General features: G+C 37.9%; 2 protein-coding genes across 5 annotated transcripts in view; one reads left to right on the forward strand and one right to left on the reverse strand.

The window, feature by feature from the left end:
- Positions 1-20,648, forward strand: part of Gga (ADP-ribosylation factor-binding protein Gga) — a 195,070-nt gene that overhangs the window by 112,216 nt on the left and 62,206 nt on the right. The gene's annotated exons all lie outside the window — the stretch shown is intronic.
- Positions 1,606-7,923, reverse strand: LOC139780755 (uncharacterized). Its single transcript, XM_071719477.1, has 8 exons — positions 7,776-7,923; positions 4,101-4,314; positions 3,654-4,022; positions 3,278-3,562; positions 3,131-3,190; positions 2,763-2,980; positions 2,510-2,675; positions 1,606-2,362 (listed from the first exon to the last, which is right to left on the reverse strand). Exons 1-8 carry the CDS (start codon positions 7,794-7,796, stop codon positions 2,268-2,270), a joined length of 1,428 nt encoding a protein of 475 aa, XP_071575578.1. The 5' UTR covers positions 7,797-7,923; the 3' UTR covers positions 1,606-2,267.

Genomic DNA, 20,648 nt, shown 5'->3' on the forward strand with positions numbered 1-20,648 from the left:
GACGACTTCAGTAGAAAAACGTTCGTCTATTTCTTGAAGGAGAAAAGTCAGGTCAAAGAAAGCTTCATCGAGTTTAAAAACTTAGTCGAGAACCAGACTGGCAAGAGGATCAAGGTTCTAAGAAGCGACAACGGACGGGAATACGTCAACAAGGATTTCGAAAGGTACATGAAAGAGTCCGGCATAAAACATCAATTTACAATTACGTATACCCCGCAGCAGAACGGCGTAGCCGAACGGGAAAATCGGACTATCATTGAGAGAGCAAAAAGTATGTTATTTGGAGCTGAACTACCAAAGATTTATTGGGCCGAAGCGGTAGCAACTGCAGCTTATCTAGGAAACAGGTCGCCGAATTCTAGCATCGACGGAAAAATGCCAGAGGAATTGTGGTCTGGATCAATTCCGAGTTTAGCTCATCTAAGAGTTTTCGGCTGCACAGCTTACGCACACGTACCGAAAGAGTTGCGACAAAAACTAGACCCAAAAGGAAAAGAATTTTTGTTCGTAGGATATTGCGAAGATTCTAAGGGGTATCGCCTCATGGATACGAAAACGAAGAAAATTACGAGAAGCCGTGATGTAATCTTCTTGGAGAACTTCAAGGACGAGCACGGAGACAACTTAAGTATTCTAAAATTAGACGAAGACAACAGCTCGCAGATCAAGAGTCCGGAAAACGTGATCGAACAGAAACCCGAAGAAACGCGACGCAAGGCCAATCAAGAAACAGACCTAGAAACGTCATCCGAATATTCCGACGCCAAGGACGCTATAGGATTCGAACCAGTATCAGAGGTTACACCACTACGCAGATCTGCGCGAACGCACAAACCAATAAATATGGACGACTATGTTACGTACCTCACGCTAAGCAGTAATACAACAGATCCGAAGAGTGTCGAAGAAGCTCTAAATTCTCCAGACAACGCCAAATGGATAAAGGCCATGGAAGAGGAATACGACTCTCTTGTCAAGCATGGAACTTGGGAACTGGTTGATTTACCGAAAGATAAAAGAGCCTTAGATACGAAGTGGGTATTTAAGGTGAAGCGAGATTCAACCGGCAAAATACAGCGTTATAAGGCAAGACTGGTTGTCAGAGGCTGCGGACAAGTTGAAGGCATCGACTACAATGAAACGTACACCCCAGTGGTACGATATGCGTCGATCCGGTTCCTGTGTGCACTAGCGGCTAAACATGATCTCCACATGGATCAAATGGATGTAACGGCTGCGTACCTACACGGAAATATTGAAGAGGAAATATACGTAAAGCCACCAAAGGAGTTTATGAAACCCGGAGACGAAGGAAAAGTGTGGCGAATCCTAAAATCAATGTACGGGCTAAAACAGAGCGGACGAGCTTGGAATGAGACGCTCCATCCCAAGGAGAACAAAAAGTCACGAAAACGTCAAAATGATGTCAAAAAGACGTCAAAACGGCGGAAGTCAGAATGACGTCAAACCGGGAAAAAAAATGACTACAATTTGACGTCATTTTTATGTCATTTTGATGTCATTTTGACTAGTGCACCGCTGATTTGTATTCAGTATTAGGAAAAGCAGTTTTGCAAATTCACAGGTGAAGGAACAATACAGAAATAAATTATAATTACTTTTTTATTGCAGTGCCTTTGTAGTATACATTGTTTAGCCACAAGAACAAATATATATTATATAAACTATTAAGTATATCAATAATAACTAAATCAGAAACTATACTATATGCTACATTATGAACTATATAAACGCTATATTAATATTTTATATGAACTCTGAGGACGGACATCAGTCTTCTCATATAGAAATGCAGAAAAAAATTAATAAAAGTCCTCAAAATATAGTACCCCAAATAGCATTTGTCAACAAGACTTAGAGAGAGTTAAAGATTTAATCTCAAACATAAGCACAGCCAGTTCAACTTATAAATATTTTGCATTTCAAACATCTGACCATTATAGAGAAGTCTTGTCACTTTAACCAAGAGATAACATAGAAGATCTCTTCTAACTTGAAACACATTGTTTTCTTAAAAACGTCAACAAACATTGTAAACTTCACAAAATTATGGCAGTAGATTATGAATTTTTTTTAAATCGAAGACAAAACAAAAATAATAGCCTCAAAGGCACACTCAAACCAAAAAATAAAAGACAAATAATAGAATTCATGAGAATCACGCAAGTTTTTAATATACAAAAGCTTTTATGAAGCTCACAAACGGTAAAGTCGAAATACAACTGTAGTCCCCCAACCTAGTTGATCTAGTCTGACCGTTGCATGGAAGTGTTGAACCATCGTTTCATATGGTCTTCAAATACGGAAATCTGTACCTTAGGAAACTTCTTCAAGCAAACACCTATTAGAGAGAAACAAAGCAGGAGTAGTTTAATGTATATGTGTATATACATAATATATAAATATTATATGTGTATAATATGCTTACATGAAAAAAACAAAGTTAATAAATGTGAAGATAATTGTTTAAAAACAAGATGATACTCACCTTCTACTAGATTTTTTACTTTGGACTTCTCAAAACTGAGCTTGATTCCTCCAGAACCTTTCCAACTAATGAGTCGTGCCAAGTTATTCCTAAGTAGGGTCGACAAAATAGAGTAAGTGAAGAAAGAGGTTGTCTCTCCCTTTCCCTTCCATAACAGATACTTGAGCTACAACACAAAGAAAGCCAATCAAAGTACTTAATGAACACATGTTAGTAACTGCATTATTATATATAACTGTGGTAGAAAACTCACCATATGACCATACAATATTTTATCATCTAAGTGACCATCAAAGCTTGCAAAAGATTCCTCAGTTTCCAATGGCAAGGAAGGGAACCCTTCAGGCCGATCAAAACCATCTTCATTGGGGAACAACTCGTTCAAAATTTGGGCAATCCCAATGTTCTGCCAATCTATCTTGGCTGACAATTCTTGCATATAATGTAGCATTACTTGATCTTGAGGCTTACCTATCAAAAAACCACATGAATCAAATGACAGCTTTGGACTGATCGATGTAATTTGCTTATAATATAAAAAGTCATAAAAGCTGCCAATTACCAATGAAAACAATTTTCATTACTTCAAGGATATAAGAAAATAGAGAATATAAGACTTACTGCCAGTTGATCCAGAGCATGTTGATATGCAGCTTCTGCATCCTGTTGTTGGCCGTGAATCTATGAACAACAAAACCAAATGTTTAATTCGGAATTAACTGAGCAGTCATTTATTTATCACAAAAATACGGCAATCAATAAAAATACCGTCTGACGAGTTTTTTGATGGTGGTGATCTGTCTAGAAAATCTCTTTTTTTATTCATTCTGAACTCATTATTGTGGTCAGACTTCAGTGTGCTCACATCATGAGAATCTTGAGATTGCTCACAAATGCTAGTCTCTTCCGCAACTTCAGGTAGCTCAAAATTATTAGAAAACTTTTTAGATCTCAAAGAAGACCCATCATTCTTAGAGACTGACGATTTTAATTTGGAAAGGGAACAATTATCTTCATCTAACATCTCAGGTAAGTTTTCATCATTAGTAGTTTCTGGAAAATAAATTACAAGGAAGGGCATAAGGGACAGTCTTATTGCTAAATACTGCAGTTAAGTTCCAGTATAATAATTAAAAGTACAAACCAGCCTGTGTAGACTCTTCCTGTAATAATTGACGGACAGGAGTTGTATCTTTCTTTGATGATGCAGAAAAAAACTTCGAAATGGCAGAAGATTTTTGCTTAGACTTAGCTAAATTTTTTGTTTTAGCACTATCAAGTAACTTTTTGAGGTTTGAGGGCAGAGTTGAGCTGGGTTCCGGAATAATATGACTTCCCACAGGTTTCTTATTTTTTCTCCGTTCTTCATCTGAATCCGAACCTGATGATGTAATTAGGCGTTTAGGCGGCTTTTTGTTGCGTGGTTTGCTGTAGTCTGTATCAACATCTGTTGCAACAATTGTGTCCTCCTTCACGGCCTTGTTTCTAGCTTTTAGGGCAACATTGAAAGTAGCTATATGCAGGGACCACAAAACAGATTAAATTAAGAAGACACACTTGCATTATAAAAAAAACGGATATAAACACCTACAATAACTGTGATGGTATATAATGCGGAGGAGTTTCCACTCGGACGAGTCATAGTCCGCTAGACTCATCACCAACTTCGTACATTTCCCCCTCATGGAATGTGGCGGATAATAACAGAATTCTCTATTCTCGCTAATCCACTTGGTTGGTACAACTTCCACAAGGTATTCCTCTTCATCATTCCCAGGGTCAGACACAAACTCTACCACAGAATACTGTAAAAAATAAATTTTAAGTTAACATAAAGAAAGACAAACAAAAGCAAGGGCACTTAAAAACAAGATCTAACCAAAAATTTACTGAGGACCACTGTGAAGGAGAGGAATGCAAAGAAAACTGTCTCCATCAGGGATAATAACACATTTTTGAAAGAAATCCTGCAACCTACATGTGCTTTTTACAGGATCCACATGTGATACTTTAAAAATTCCAATGGATGAGGAAGGAAGTGGGTAGTCATAGTAATCTGCTTTACAAAGAAACCTATGACCTGCTAATAATACATCACCATCCGGTGAAACTACAACTTCGGTTAAAATAAATATGTTTCCGTCTTTTGATGAGAAACAGCAATTAGCTTCATCAGTTTTAAGAGTTACACCCTTCAAATTTATTTGTGCATAACGGTCTCCAGGAATTTCTGGAACAATATTCCTAAACAACTGCTTCTTTAATGTAACTCTATTAGGATTTGGCCTCCTTGACTCTGTAATAAGTTGCCCCTCTGTCTCAATGTCCCTGTTAGCTAACTGCTGAAGAGGCTTATAAGTTGAACGCAAGTTATGTTTAATCACAGCCATAAAAGACTCGTACTTAAAGGCACTGAAATCCAAAATCGTCCCATTCTCCCGGCATTCATCAGCCATGTGACTCAGACAATGTACATTGTATACCACAAATGATTCATCAAAAACATCTATGGAATGCCTGATAAACTCACGATATATAATGTCAGCAATAACAATCCAATGATTGCTTTTGACAAATTCAGGGGATGACAGAATATAAGATGCAGAATGAATTAATAGAAAGTTCTTGTAAGTATTTTCATGAATCCTGTATCGAAAAATGCGCACTCCATCATACAAAAGAAGACGCCTCCACTCAGTTGCTTTGAATTTGGCCTGATAATACAAAGATCTCGGTCTACGACTGAATTCCACGGGAATCCAAGGAGCAATGTCAATCATATCAGAACATACATTGAAACATGCTAGCCTTGAGATTTTACCATATGTGATAGCTTGAGATCCACAGAGATACTGAACCCATCTTTTAAAAGCTCCTTCAAATAATAGATGCATTGGATCTAAACGAAACTGTGAAACCATTCCATTGTTGTCACTTCTCATGGCTTCTAGGGGCGAATCTCCATCATGGTGATCAGGCTGATCCTTTCTCCTAAAGGATTCATCTGTGCGCAATAGTGCATTGAGATCCAGAAAGATTTCACGATTTCTAAAACGCGCACCTCTTACTGTGCACTTTTCACATGCATAAGTACTATTGTGGTTTGAAATACATTTTACATATTGTCGTGCTACAGCATCGAGTATGTAATTTCTGATTTTAAAGGGAAAGCGGCTGCCATGGAAGTTATAACCATTCAGTGCTAATTCATCAACTTCTTGAATAAAATCCGCTAAAAAAGCATTAATATTGTCTGGTTTTCCAAGGCCATGCCACACACCTATGATAAATGGTACAGTTTCTCCTATAAGGCAACCCAGTATAGGCCAAAAATTATCATCAGTGCTGCTAAATAATGCCAAACCATCAATGTTCACATCAATAATAATTTCTTTGTGTTCAAGCAAGTACTTATCTGTGACCCTTTGATTTAAATTAGTAATGATACCTTTGTACCACATTAAACCTTCACCATTACGTTGCAATTCAACTCTGCGTGGGGTTTGCAGTAAAGTCTTATGAGTCTTCGGTAAAGAGCCATGGAGGAGTCTTAGTCCTGCAAGAAGCTCATCAACTTTCCTATGTGCAACACCTCTTATTGCCCATTCCTTCAAAAACCTTGACAGGTATTTATCAGGATCCTCTGCTGACTGAATGTCATTCTGGTCCTGGATATTAATTGCAAACTCTTCATCTGAATCAACATCAGCGGCTTCAGCCTCCGATTCTTGTTCAAAATTAGCATTGCAATCATTGTGATCATCTAATTCATTATCATCACTGGAAAGGCTGTTTCGACCCTCCTCTACCTCTGAATAAACTGATGAATCATTCCTGTCTAAATGTTGATTATGGTCCCCTAGCTCAAAAACTTCTAATGCATCATCAACTTGTGCCAAAGTCTGTCTCACTTCTTCGGTATAAAGACGCTTCCTGACTGCTTTTACAGATGCAGCATGCAACTTGCGTTTCATACTTTACTTTACAATAAATTAGACTAAAAAGGCCAATACCTGAATGATAAAATATTATAGCCAGCAAAGTTATTGCGGTAATTATTTAGAATAACAAACTACCCTTCGATGACCTTGACCTTGACATATATTGTCAAGCTCATGAATAACAATCAAAAGATTTTAGCCGTCGGCCGTTGTTCGTTAAAAAGTTATTAACAAAAAAAGTTTGAAAAATATAGCAGTTACTTTGAGTATTGAAAGGCATCAATAACTATATAAATGGAAATAGTACATGTATGAACGAAGGAAAGTCATTTAAAGCAGCGAATCGTTAGTATATTGAACAATCTTTGTTAAAGCAGAAAATAGTTGGTATAGAAAAGTATATATACAATTTTATGTGTTTATAGAAAGCATAAATATAAAGTATTCTCTGCTTTATCCATAATTGTATTATTGTAATTGTAAACTATCTTTAATTGTGCAATTATTATCATACAATTATGGTTAAAGCAGAGAATACTTTATATTTATGCTTTCTAACACATAAAATTGTATATATACTTTTCTATACCAACTATTATCTGCTTTAACAAAGACTGTTCAATATACACTAACGATTCGCTGCTTTAAATGACTTCCTTCGTTCATTATACATGTACTATTTTCATATACATATTAGTTATTTGTGCCTTTCAATACTCAAAATAACTGCATGGCTATATTCTTCAAACTTTTTTGGTTAATAACTTTTTAACGAACAACGCGCGGTTGACGGCTAAAGCCTTTTGATTGATGTTCAGGTTCATGACCTTGACAATATATGTCAAGGTCAAGGTCATCAAAGAGTGGTCCGTTATTTTAAATAATTACCGTTATTGCAAAATAGTCCACAAAGATAACATCGCAACAGCATGATAACACAACACATGTACGAAAGGGAAACGATTCGAATCGTCTAGGTAGGATAGAAAATTCATTTCCACTCTTTAGCTTCATTTTCTTGTTCTCTACAGGACTTTTCTAATGTCAAACTGTGCAGTGCAGATCATGTTGCCCTCCCTATAACTTTATAAATTAAAGAGTGAGGTTAGATGGGCCGGCACATTACACCAAAGTAAACAGCTGTATTCTACATCTAAATGTTGTAAATACATAAAAATCCGTAAAATCTAAAACGAATACAATAAGAAAAATCCTAAAAAATACTAAAAGCTCGCACTACATAACCCTAATACCTTATTATAACTATCCAACAGAACTTTAAGAATCGAGGGCCTAATTATTATATGGTTAGCAATTATACATACCTTCTTTAACAGAGTCGACATTTCCTTATACTTTTAGGCAAACCACGTCGAACGTTCACAACACAAAACTGGCAGCGAAAACGCGGGTAATCCGTTCTCTTCTAGATCCTTCTCTTCTAAAATTCTCGCGATCTTACTCTGAAGCTCCTCGAGTGACTCTCGATCTCGATGTTATTCGATACCTTTAATATATCGATACATGTATCGATGGCGTCACAATGACGTCATTTTGACGTCATTTTGACGTCACTGCAAGGAGCCTTGATGAAAAATTGACCATTTAAAGTCAAAATGACATCATTTTGACGTTTTCGTGACTTTTTGTTCTCCTTGGGATGAGACATTAACCAAACTGAAGTTCATCAGAACAAGGGCCGATCCTTGTGTGTACTTCAAAAGAACCAACAAGGGTATTTTGATCGTAGGCGTGTACGTAGATGACTTGTTAATTTTGGCCAGCGACGAGAAAGAAAAATTATATCTGAAAAACAAGTTGGCACAAGTATTTAACATGAAGGATCTCGGAGAGGCGAAACATCTACTAGGTATGGTCATCTCTAGAGATCACAAAGTAGGAAAAGTCTGGTTAGATCAGAGCACATACGTTCAGAAAGTGCTCCAGAAATTTAATATGCATGACTGTAAGCCAGTTTCAACGCCGTACGATCCAAGCAACAAGTTGAGTAACGAAATGGAACCCAAAACTACAGAAGAAATCAGCGACATGCGAAGAATCCCATATCGTGAAGCAGTTGGCAGTCTTCTGTACGCTAGTCAAGGTACGAGGCCAGACATCTCCTTCGCAGTCAACACGGTCAGCCGCTACATGCAGAACCCTGGAAAGGGACACTAGATGGCGGTGAAGCGTATCTTCAGATACCTCAGGGGCACGTTGGATGCGAAGCTGGAGTTCAGTCAATCTCAGACAGCAGGATGTGTTGGCTATTGCGACGCCGACTGGGGCAACGACAGCGACACCCGTCGCTCCATCACGGGCAGCATTTTTCTGTTTCAGGGAGGACCGATTGTGTGGCAGAGCAAAAGGCAGGGCTCCGTGGCACTATCTACCACAGAGGCCGAATACATGGCGGTCTCAGCCACGTGTCAGGAGGCACTTTGGCTACGCACTTTGGCCAAAGATTTGGAACCGTCCATAGTTTCGTCACCGATAATCATCCTAAACGACAACAAGGGGGCTATAGACTTGTCCAACAACGGCGGATACAGACCCCAAACGAAACACATTGATATCCGTCATCACTTCATCAGAGAGAAGGTGGACTGTGGCGAGGTCAAGATTGAGCACATCCCGACGGAGAGGATGACGGCTGATGTATTAACGAAGGCACTCTATGCGCCGAAGTTTAAAGAATGTATCAAAAATATGGGCCTAATGTTCTCATAAATTTTCACTATTCGCTCATGTGGGGGTGCTAGAGTTTGATCGAAAATTGAAAGTAGCCCATCTAGTTATCTTTTTATTCTCAGTGCTTTACCGCGCCCAGTTAGTTGGCGCTCGAGTCATGCGATATAGTATAGTACGTAAAGAAAGAGTAATAAAGGAAGTCATACGAATAAGCTGAATCATTAAACGTAATCGTTAAGTATATCCCAAACCTCGTAGATTTTAACAAAGTCATATTGCGTAAGAGCGCACGCAGATGAAAAATTACATCAACGTGTGACCGTGCGCAACACATCACCAATTTATCATATTTTTACTTTAGTATGTGCTCGAAATGGCGCCCCCCTCCATCCTCTCACAAAATGTAGCCCTTGTCAAAATTGCACGACGCACCCGGCGCAAGACCCGTGGACTTATTGCACGACAAGCTCGTACAATTAAATCTTTCACATCTTGAGCACTAGCAAGTCGCGTTGTGCAAACTTAATTACTGCACTAAGAGCCGAAAAACAGTAATAATTCCTGTATTTTTGCTCATTCTCAACTTTTAATCTTTCTTACAGTAACCATTACGTGCTACTACAGTAAACATTCTTTCAGTAACCAGTACGGATCTCACAGTAACCATTACGATAAAGATCAGTAATGATTCCGGTGCAATAATTTAACAAAAAAAAAGAATTTTTTTATATTTTTAAATAGGTCTTATTTTTTTGAATATTTTTATAGTTTAATTTGTATTCGTGGTTTCGCATATTCTATTTTATTAATTTTAATTAATTTTAATTTTATTTTATTAATTTTAATTAATTTTAATTAATAAAATAGAATATGCGAAACCACGAATACAAATTAAACTATAAAAATATTCAAAAAAATAAGACCTATTTAAAAATATAAAAAAATTCTTTTTTTTTGTTAAATTATTGCACCGGAATCATTACTGATCTTTATCGTAATGGTTACTGTGAGATCCGTACTGGTTACTGAAAGAATGTTTACTGTAGTAGCACGTAATGGTTACTGTAAGAAAGATTAAAAGTTGAGAATGAGCAAAAATACAGGAATTATTACTGTTTTTCGGCTCTTAGTGCAGTAATTAAGTTTGCACAACGCGACTTGCTAGTGCTCAAGATGTGAAAGATTTAATTGTACGAGCTTGTCGTGCAATAAGTCCACGGGTCTTGCGCCGGGTGCGTCGTGCAATTTTGACAAGGGCTACATTTTGTGAGAAGATGGAGGGGGGCGCCATTTCGAGCACATACTAAAGTAAAAATATGATAAATTGGTGATGTGTTGCGCACGGTCACACGTTAATGTAATTTTTCATCTGCGTGCGCTCTTACGCAATATGACTTCAATGTATCTGTTTAAACTTTTATACTGAAAAAGGTCTAAAGATGTGGTACAATATGGCTCCAGGCGAAGGTCCACTTTAAAAAACCTAACGCGCCAATGGTGGTACCTCAAGGGTGGTGCGGAAGTCCACTGTTATTACTTCTAATTTTTCAAATTATTACTTTTTATATCCATAAAGTATACAGTAGAATATTTCTTGTAGAAAAGTAGAATTGCTCAATTTTGTATAAGAATGGTAGAATATTTTTATATTTTTGCCGCTTATATCCAACTCTTTTTTTACGCGCTAAAATGTTCCGCGTAAGCGTGAAAAGAAATCGCCACCAAGTAAAACTTTATTAAAATATAAATATTTAAAAAAAATCGTATAAAAAAGATACTCTTACTACGTTTACGCGAGCGTTACTTCTGTAGTAACTTACGATAATTCCTACGCGTAAATGGAATTTTGTAGTAACTTATGATAATTTACTTCGCGTAAACGAGTGAATTATCGTAAGTTACTACAGAAGTAATCGCTCGCGTAAACGTAGAAACAGATACAAAAGATATTTCTTTCTATTACTATGTTTACGCAAGCGTTACTTCTGTAGTAACTTACGATAATTCCTTCGCGTAAAGGAAATTTTGTAGTAACTTACGATAATTTACTCTGCGTAAACGAGTGAATTATCGTAAGTAGTAATGCTCGCGTAAACGTAGTACATGCGGTAGATATGTTGCGCATAGATGGAGAATAATAAGAAATCGCGTTATTAAATAAAATTATATGTAAAAAGAATAATGCGTAAGACAGTTGGATATATTAGAAAAGTATGTACATACGATATACGTTATTTGATTCACAGTTTTTAACTTGCCTGTACATCACCTCGGACTCGTCGATCGAAGCGGTCGATTTAAGCTGGTGTCATCTATGGATCGTTCGGTTGATTACAGTTGCAGTCGGTAACTCATCTCCTATGGTAAAAAGTTGGTGCATCCATTAAGATTCACCCTGTATGTATTGAAAATGCAGTGTGACGTTTAAACCCCGGCATTTTTGAGATTTCAATTTTTCCACCGTTGTCGTTTTTGCTCTATACCGGTTAAACAAAGCGACGTAGACAAAAATTTCCTATATAAATTTTGTAGCTAAAGGTTCACTCTTTACAGTGGTATACCACATTTAACTAAAATTATTTATTTTGTTGTTAAAAATCGGCACCGAAAAAAAACTGACCTTTTAGCCCCGGTCTCTCCTACTTCAATAATATTTGTGGTAAAATTATTACGAACTGCTTTTAAAACATGTGGTGGGTCAAAAAAATAAAATATTTTATTATTGTTTACTTCAAAATATGGTTGTTAGTAACGCCTAGTTTTTCCGACATTTGTACAAAACTACTACATATCACTAATAAAAGCAATTACTTTCAATCCAGTTTCTTGCAGTTTCACAATAGCTTGTAAAATAACTTCTTTAACATTATCGGCTTTAAATGTAGAATTAAGAAAAAAATAGGCAATTGGCTGTTTCCAAGATTTGTATAAACCTCGCAACATAATAACAGCTACATTATATGCTGATAAAAAAGATTTGCCATGTCCATGATCTTCGATTTGCCATGTCCAATAACTTTATCGAAACTGATATTGTAAAAAAGATTTGCTTTTAAAGCAGCTTTATCAATGCACATAATACAGAGTTTGTCAACATCATTTAAATTGTCTACTTTACTTATAAAAATATTAAATATATGATCTTGTAATCCTGGTAAAAATTTTAATCCTTGTACAGTACGTTGAAGTGTTCTCGGAGTAAATAAGCAAAATTGAGTACTTAATAATTTATAGCTTTTTGGTCCAGAAAAATAAAGTTTTAAGCAAAACTTTTTAAATTCCATAGAATACTTTTTACCTTTTGCAGATTGTTTGTGAAGCCGTGCTTGAGTTTTTGACAAAAGTAGCTACTTGTGGTGGAAGGAATTTGTCGCAATGCGAAAACCAATCCTCAAATGTAGATGAATTTTTTGTTTTATGTTTAGCTTGAAGTTTAGTTTGATAATTTATTTTTTAACATTCTAATTTGTTTTTGAAAATAATTGTTTTTACTTCTTAACCTCCTTTTTCTTGGAGTATTAAAGGATAGTTTTGATCTGATTTGCACTAGTTTATTCTCCATAACTCTATTTATGATTTCAATGTCTTGATATTTTTCAACGTCTTCTTCTATTTTATTTTCTGCAAATATTAACAAATAATGAAAAAAATTAAATAAAGTATTTTATTCTTATGACTCACCAGTAACAACATTAATTATTTCTGTGTCTAAATCATGTGATTCAGATGTACTTGGTTCATTTACGTTTTCTGCTATATCTACTATTAGTATATAATTTTCCCAAAGGTGTTTCTATACATCTGTCACAAAACTTTAACCATATCTCAGCTCTAAAGACAAAAATATGTGCAAATTATAATTTTTTATTTAAGATATATTTTTTAAGATATTTATTTAAAAAATAAACTTTGATGTTGTAACTTAATTTTATTAAATATGTGTATATAATAATATCAATATAATAAATTTTACCTTTGAAGATCTTTTGGAAATCTGAAGAAGAGAGCTAACTCCCTTATATACCTGAAACTAATTATTTATTACTAAAAAAAATTATTATTTTCCACTAATTATTAATTTTTAAATAAGCAGTAATTTATTTTTGACAAACTATTAATTATTTTAATAATAAGAATTTATTTTTACTAATTACCAATTTGCAAAAGAAATTAATTCATTGTCGAAACGTCGTAACGTTTTATGTTTTAATTTCGATTGCCAAAGGTTGTCAGAATAAACACTTTTTTTGTTATTAAATATTGGCGGAACAAAATTATTTATTGTATATTTATACACATCATCGACCTAAACAATGATGTTACACAACACCGAAGGATTTTTCCATAAGATCAAGAAACAATTTGGATATAATGCTGTCAAATTACTGAAAGCATGGATTGACAATAAGATGAAGATTTGCAAATCAAGACAGCAACTCATTTTCTTACTTAGATGCAGACGGCAAGATTTATTACCACCACACATTTTTCATCTGCAATTCAACATCGGTTTGAGAAGCTGTAGCGCAAAACGCAGGTTTAATATGTATGAAAAGGGTTATCAAAGGGCTATCCTGAATTTAGAAATCAAAGATCTTAACTATCATATAAATTTCTTAAAATCGAAAATCAATGAAATACAGGATTGCCTTTTCGCCCATTTTCCCGAGTAGTGGTTGAGTCTTTTAACATGAACTTACATAAAATCACTAAATTTAATAAAACACTCAAATACAAGGCTATTAACAAATTTAACAGAAATTTCGAAAAGCATAATATATACAAAGGGTTTTTTAACAATGACAGAACGAAATGGTTAGTAAATATTATAGTGATAAAAATATTCTAAAAAACATCACAGTTCTTTAGTTTAGGAGATAAATTTGGTTTACCTGTTTCTAATTATGATAAAAAGGATAGATTATGCATTACTTTAGATACCATAAAAAATGTTGAGATTAATAGTTACAAAATTTGGCCAGAAGCTTCTAATGGTATACTGAGTACAATAGCAACGTCATTACAAACTTTCCTTAATAAAGATACTCATATCAATTATTTAGATCGATTTATTTTAAATGAACACAAAGAGTGCAAAAAATTTTTACAAAACAATCAGGATGTATTGGTTACAAAAGCTGACAAGGGCCAGATTACCGTGATTATGAACAAAAGTGATTATATTAACCAAATGACTTCTCTCCTTGATAATGAATCCACATATAAAAAATTACACAAGGATCCAAACAAAAAGTTAATGTTGAAACTCAACCAATTAGTTAAGACTTGGCACGAGAGTGAGATCATTGATGATCCCACTTTCCACCGCTTAAGATGCACTAATGGCAATCTCCCACAATGTTATGGATTGCCAAAAGTTCACAAAAATGGTTTCCCTTTACGCATTATCGTGTCGACACTGAGCAGCCCATTGTATAACGTAGCAAGCTTTTTACATGAACTCCTGTATGAGTCAGGTTGTAGGCCTAAATCCTTTATAAAAGATAGTTGGTCCTTCGCACAGATTATTAAGAACGAAACAATCAATGCTGACCAAATCCTTGTTTCGCTTGACGTTACAGCACTCTTTACTAATATTCCGAAAGAATTAGTGTTGAAAGGAATTGAAAAAAGATAGCACATAATTTCCTTAAAGACTAAATTTACGTTACCACAGTTTTTGTATGCCATTGATCTGATTTTAAGCTCTACATGTTTTTGTTTTAACGGCCAAGTATATGAATAGGTTTTTGGCAGCCCAATGGGTTCTCCACTCTCTCCAATTTTAGCCGACATTGTAATGGACGATTTGAAGACCTATTGTCTAGACGCGCTTGATTTCATAATACCATTTTTTCGAAGATATGTAAACGATATCTTCGCTATAGTACCCGCCACGAAATTAAATGATGTACTCCAAGTATTTAATAACTACCATCCACGACTTAAGTTTACACATGAAATAGAACGCAATAATTCGCTCCCCTTTTGGACACCGTGGTGATTAGAGATGGAAGTAGTTTGATTACGGATTGGTATCGGAAACCCACGTTTTCCGGCCAATACATTAATTATTTTTCCAGTCACCCTCTAAAATATAAAATGAACACGATAATAAGTTTAATTGACAGAGCCATCCTACTTGCGGATAAACGCTTCCATCGTTCAAATATTAACACGGTTAGAGAGATTTTGTTGAATAACTCCTGTAGTGGCGCGTCTAGGTTGTTCGTTGCTGTTCAATGGTTGATAGAGAGAGGGATCGGCAAGTCGGCCATTGCGCAGATAACATATGATTCGCGCCTGAGCCGTGGTAGCGTGCGGACGTTCTCCTACTCTCTCCCGCGACTCTCCGTCATAGCATCCGTGCATAATCGTGCCGGTTGGTCTTTCTCGCGCCGCGAGTGTTTCTTTTATCCAGTGTTCGATATTTTCTGCTCGGTTTACTGGGATTTTCGAGATATTTCTTTCTTTTCCGGTTCGTTGTGATATCTCGGCAAAAACAATCTAGAATCGCGCATTTACACGGGGAGATGCAGACGGCTTCGGCCTCCCGCATTCTCGATCCCGGTGAAACGTCTCTCCCTCAACAAAGGACTACGGCCTCTCTGAGTGAGTTTGATAATTTCGCTAATAATTTAGCCAGTCGCGCAGCAATTTTGAGCCGCTTGCCCGTGAGCCCCATCAATTCCCCGCCAATTCGCTCTCGCTCTTCGTCGAGAGAACGCGATCGTGACGACGGATCGGCTAGCGATTCGTCGGATAGTCTAGAAAATACCATGGGGGGAAAAAACAAAAAAAATAGGAAGCATCATAACTCTGAGACGACCAAGGGAACAGGCGGGTCCCCGCCCCCTCCCCCTCGTCCCAGCAAAGACTCGACTGTTCCCTATATACCGAACATGAAAATTCTTGAAAAGGTTGATGGCGCGGCAGCGGTTGCCGCCACCGTTCGTGAGGGATCATATATCGCCGAGAACAACAATGTAAACTTCTCGAATCCTAAAGAAACGGTTAGCAACACAATAAAGTCTCCTGCGATAGTTCCGACCGATATCAGTAACAATGGCCCTCCCCCGGGTTCGGTTATGGATCTTGATCCTGCCGTCGAGACGAGGAGGGGGGTCAAGCGCGCATCCGAGTGCGATTTGGCATTTATCGAGAGAGGATCGCCATCCCCTGCCTCTGTTTCTTCCAGCAAGAAACATCGCAGGGAGGCTAACCGCTATTCGGCCACTGATCTCCCGCCTTTCCTCGTTCATTTCCAGTATGCGGAATCCAACGTCGCTCCCGATTCGCTTTTGATCTCCAAAATCATCAACGGATTTGACGAGAGTATTCAAGAAATACACACAATTGGAAATAACAAAGTTCGGGCCAAATTTGAAACGCACCAGGCGGCTAATCGGGTTATTGGCCACCCATCGCTTAAAAAACATAACTTAGTAGCCTTTATACCCTCGTTCAAAATCATGCGTATCGCTATTGTCAAGGGTATCCCTCTGTGCCTCTCTGATAACAAAATCATGCAGGAAATTGAATCCTCTGTAAAAATTATCTCCATTCAACGTCTTAATCGCCGTGTCAAAAGAAACGGGGAGTCAGTGTTTGAACCGTCTAAAACAATTCTAATTAAATTCGAAGGACAAACTTTGCCTTTAGAGATCTCTATTTTTAAAACAAAATTAAAAGTAGAGCCCTACATTCCCCAAATTCAAATATGCTTCTCCTGCTTTCGTTTCGGCCATATCAGCTCGAGCTGTCGTAGCAAAGCAAAATGCGGCAGATGCACGTCGGATTCACACGCCAATAAAGATGATTGTCCAAGAGCTAATCTACCCCCGGTGTGTATAAATTGTAAGGGCGATCACCTTCCCACAGCACCCACCTGCCCGGTTTTTATTAAACAGAAAAAAATTGTCCAAATAGCGGCTGAACAAAACATTCCCTATCTGGAAGCCCGCAACAAGGTTGAAAATTGTCAATTCTCAATCTACTCTCCCCCTCCCGACTTCAGTTCCTCGGACTCCTATCCCTCTCTTCCTGGTTCTACGAGCTCTTCAGACTCCCCAAAAAGCACCCGATTCAATTTTAATGCAATGCCCTCGCTTAATAGTTCCCCCACCTCATCTTCACAGTCGTATTCAGGAATCCTGAAAAATGGCTCTCCCCGCAACCAGGGTAATTCACATCCCTCTTTCTCTCAACGCAGCTCCACGAGAAATCCCCCCCAGGAAAAAAATCCGAACATTAATCAACACAACCTCAAAGGGGCACACAACGACTGCCTATTCTATCCACACGGTAGAGAACAGACCTTTAACTCCCAACCTCCTATATTCAATTATGGCAATGCACCAACCAACGATAGAGGCAATAACCCATCTGACAATCCTAATCCTCCCTTCTCCTTTGAGTCCCTACGTAGCCTTTTTAAAATCATCATCGACTTTGTTTGCAACCTCACAGAATTTTTCCCTGCAGTTAACGACTCTCAAATTTATAAAATGGTGCTTCAATTTTGCACCATCATCCAAGGTGTTTACGGTCTTTAAATGCCTTCTAACACCTCCAGTTTGGTTTCCTCTCCCAGTTTTAACATTATTTATTGGAACTGCAGGGGCGCTTCTCTCAGGAAACCGGACATCGAAAAATTGTCAGAATCCCACGATATAATTTTTTTAGCGGAAACCCTCCTAAACCCCTTACATTCCTTTTCCATTCCAGGTTTCAAAACAATTCGTCAAGACCGTGACACTGGCCGCCAAGGCATAGCACTTCTCATCCGTAATAACATAAACTTCTCCCCCATTAATCTAGATAGCATCCTGAAAACAGATGACTCTGTCGAAGCTATCGGTATCAAAATTTCAGTTAACAACACTAGTACAGCACTTTTCGGAATTTACAGACACCCCACCAGGGTCTGTCCACAGAGAACCTGGCAAAGATTTTTCAATCTGGCCAACTCCTTCCCTCAATCTCTAATCCTCGGAGATCTTAACGCACACCACCCCCATTGGGGGGCCCCTTCTCCCAACTCGACGGGACATGTTATCATGGACTTGCTGGACCGTTTCCCCTTTACACTACTCAATCCAAATACGCCTACATTCATTCCTCCCCCAGGCATTACACCATCCCTAATAGACCTCGCCATCGCCTCTTGCAATTTTGTTCCTCTCCTCAACACTTGCGTGTTTAACGACACGTGCGGTAGTGATCACCGTCCAATTGGTATCACAGTCAATGCAAAAATTAAAACAAACTGCATCTTCTCCCACAAATACAAACTTACCAAAATTCAACTTAGAGAGCTCTCTTACTCTCTAGAGAGCAAAACTCAAGAGATTGAAACTCTCGTTCTTCGCGATGCAGATAACAAACCCTTAAAACAGTACGACTCCTTCATCAACTCTTTACAGAAGGTCGTTGATTCCATCTCCCTCCCTTCCAATACGCCCAAAACCAGCAACAGCAATAGTATCCAACAACCAAATAACCCCCACCAAAACCCTCCCCCTGCCCCTTGGTGGAATGCAGAATGCGAAGAGGCAGTCAAAGCAAGAAGCCGAGCCTGCAGGACATATCGAAAAAAACCTACTGTAAACAACTTTCAGATATATCGAAATCAAGTAACCACCACCCGTAAAATCCTAAGAACAGCTAAAAGAGAAGGATGGAAGAATTACTGCAACTCGCTTGATTTTATGACTCCTACGCCATCGATTTGGAAAATGATCAAAAGATTCCGCAATCGCAAATTAGCACCATCCGAAGACTCTTCCTCGATAAGTGAGTCGCTCGCTGATGAAACCATGGCAAATATAACTCCCCCCTCCTGTACGACAGACCGTCCTAACCTACTAAATAATCGCGTAAACCCCAATGGTCCTTTACAATGGCTTGATAACCCATTCATATATAATGAATTTCACCATGCTCTCAACACATGCAAAAGCAATTCCAGCCCGGGACTTGATTGCATCGATTACAGAATCCTCAAAACCCTTCCGATCTCTCTCAAAAAACTTTTACTCAGAATCATCAATAATATCTTTACAGAAGGAGAATTCCCGGAGGCCTGGTCCCACTCATTAGTCTATCTTATTCCTAAACCCCACGGCAAAGGAGCCCGCCCTATTGCCCTCACTTCCTGTCTACTCAAACTTCTCGAAAAGATGATCCTAAACCGCATCCATTGGTGCGCCGAATCCGGAACCACAAACCTTATCCCGGATCACCAGTTCGGCTTTCGCAAATTCCGCTCATGTTCTGACAACCTTACCATACTCAACGCAGAAATCCACAATAACAACCTCCTTAACAAAGCTACAGTAGCCCTATTCATAGACATCAAGGGTGCCTTTGACAACGTTAATCCCCCCATTCTAGTTGATGACCTTATACAGGCCAATTTTCCATCCAAAACATGTCAGTTTGTCCAAAACCTCATCACAGAAAGAATCGTTTAGTTTGTCATTCAGGGAAAGCTCTCTTCCCCGCGCATTTCGCGCAAAGGCACTCCCCAAGGATCAGTACTTAGCCCCTTCCTATTCAATTTTTATCTCAAAAATATAGCCTCCCTATTACACCCTGGGGTTAAGATTTTACAATTCGCAGATGATATTGTTATCTTTGCCTCGGCCAAAAGAATTAAAAAAGCCATCCACCGAATCGAGACAACTCTTGCAAATATTACAAATTACCTCTATAATCGCGGTCTAGAGATCTCTCCAAGTAAAACGCAACTTATGATCTTTTCCAAACAAAAAATCTTTAATCTAAACCAATTTAAAGTTCATATTGGTGACGACATCATCACCCCAGCGGATTCAGTTCGCTTCCTCGGCATTATCCTTGATCCCCAACTCACAGGAGCTCAGCATATGGACTCAGTCATCAGCAAAGCCAGAAAGGTCGCGGACGTAATTTCAGCACTAAGAGGAGTTTGGTGGGGTTCGCATCCCCAACTTCTCCTCAATATTTATAGAGCCGTCTTGAGAGGATACATAGAATATGCATCTCACATCTTCTCCCTTAAATCTAGCCCTAAATTCCATCGTCTGGAAATTATACAGAACAAAGCTATAAGAGCCTGCCTAGGTTATCGTATATCCACCCCTATTAACACAATGTTTGCGGAAGCCAAAGAACCTCCTCTCAAATTACGACTCAAACACTTAGCATCAAAATATCTCATCAAATCTTTATCTATTACCAATCACCCGGTTATAGAAGCCATGTTTCAACTGGCCTTAACGGTGCAAGACAGACCACCCGACTTGGAATACTGCCGCAAAAAATTTCCTCTCCTTGATCTCTTCCTTCAAATAAAATCTCTCTTACCCTACATTCACTCCAAGGTAGCTCCTTCCCCCTTCCAACACTCATATCATTCCATACTATTCACCCCCTCTCTCTACCGACCAGATTCTGACCTTTTAAATTTGATTGACAAAACCCCCAAACCTTTGGTTCAGAACATATTCCTCCAAGCGTTCGGC

Source organism: Temnothorax nylanderi, unplaced genomic scaffold (assembly GCF_030848795.1).
Source record: "Temnothorax nylanderi isolate EJ_2023f unplaced genomic scaffold, tnyl_v1.0 TNYL_tig0296_pilon, whole genome shotgun sequence".
Classification (NCBI taxonomy): domain Eukaryota; kingdom Metazoa; phylum Arthropoda; class Insecta; order Hymenoptera; family Formicidae; genus Temnothorax; species Temnothorax nylanderi.

Bases quoted from the DNA above. Each gene is read 5' to 3' on its own strand.
- LOC139780755 (XM_071719477.1), bottom strand. From the start codon at position 7,796: ATGTCGACTCTGTTAAAGAAG. The intron at 4,023-4,100 runs GTAGGTGTTTAT...CCCTGCATATAG, and splicing joins TATATACCATCACAGTTATT to CTACTTTCAATGTTGCCCTA. The intron at 3,191-3,277 runs GTATTTTTATTG...TGTTGTTCATAG, and splicing joins ATCAAAAAACTCGTCAGACG to ATTCACGGCCAACAACAGGA.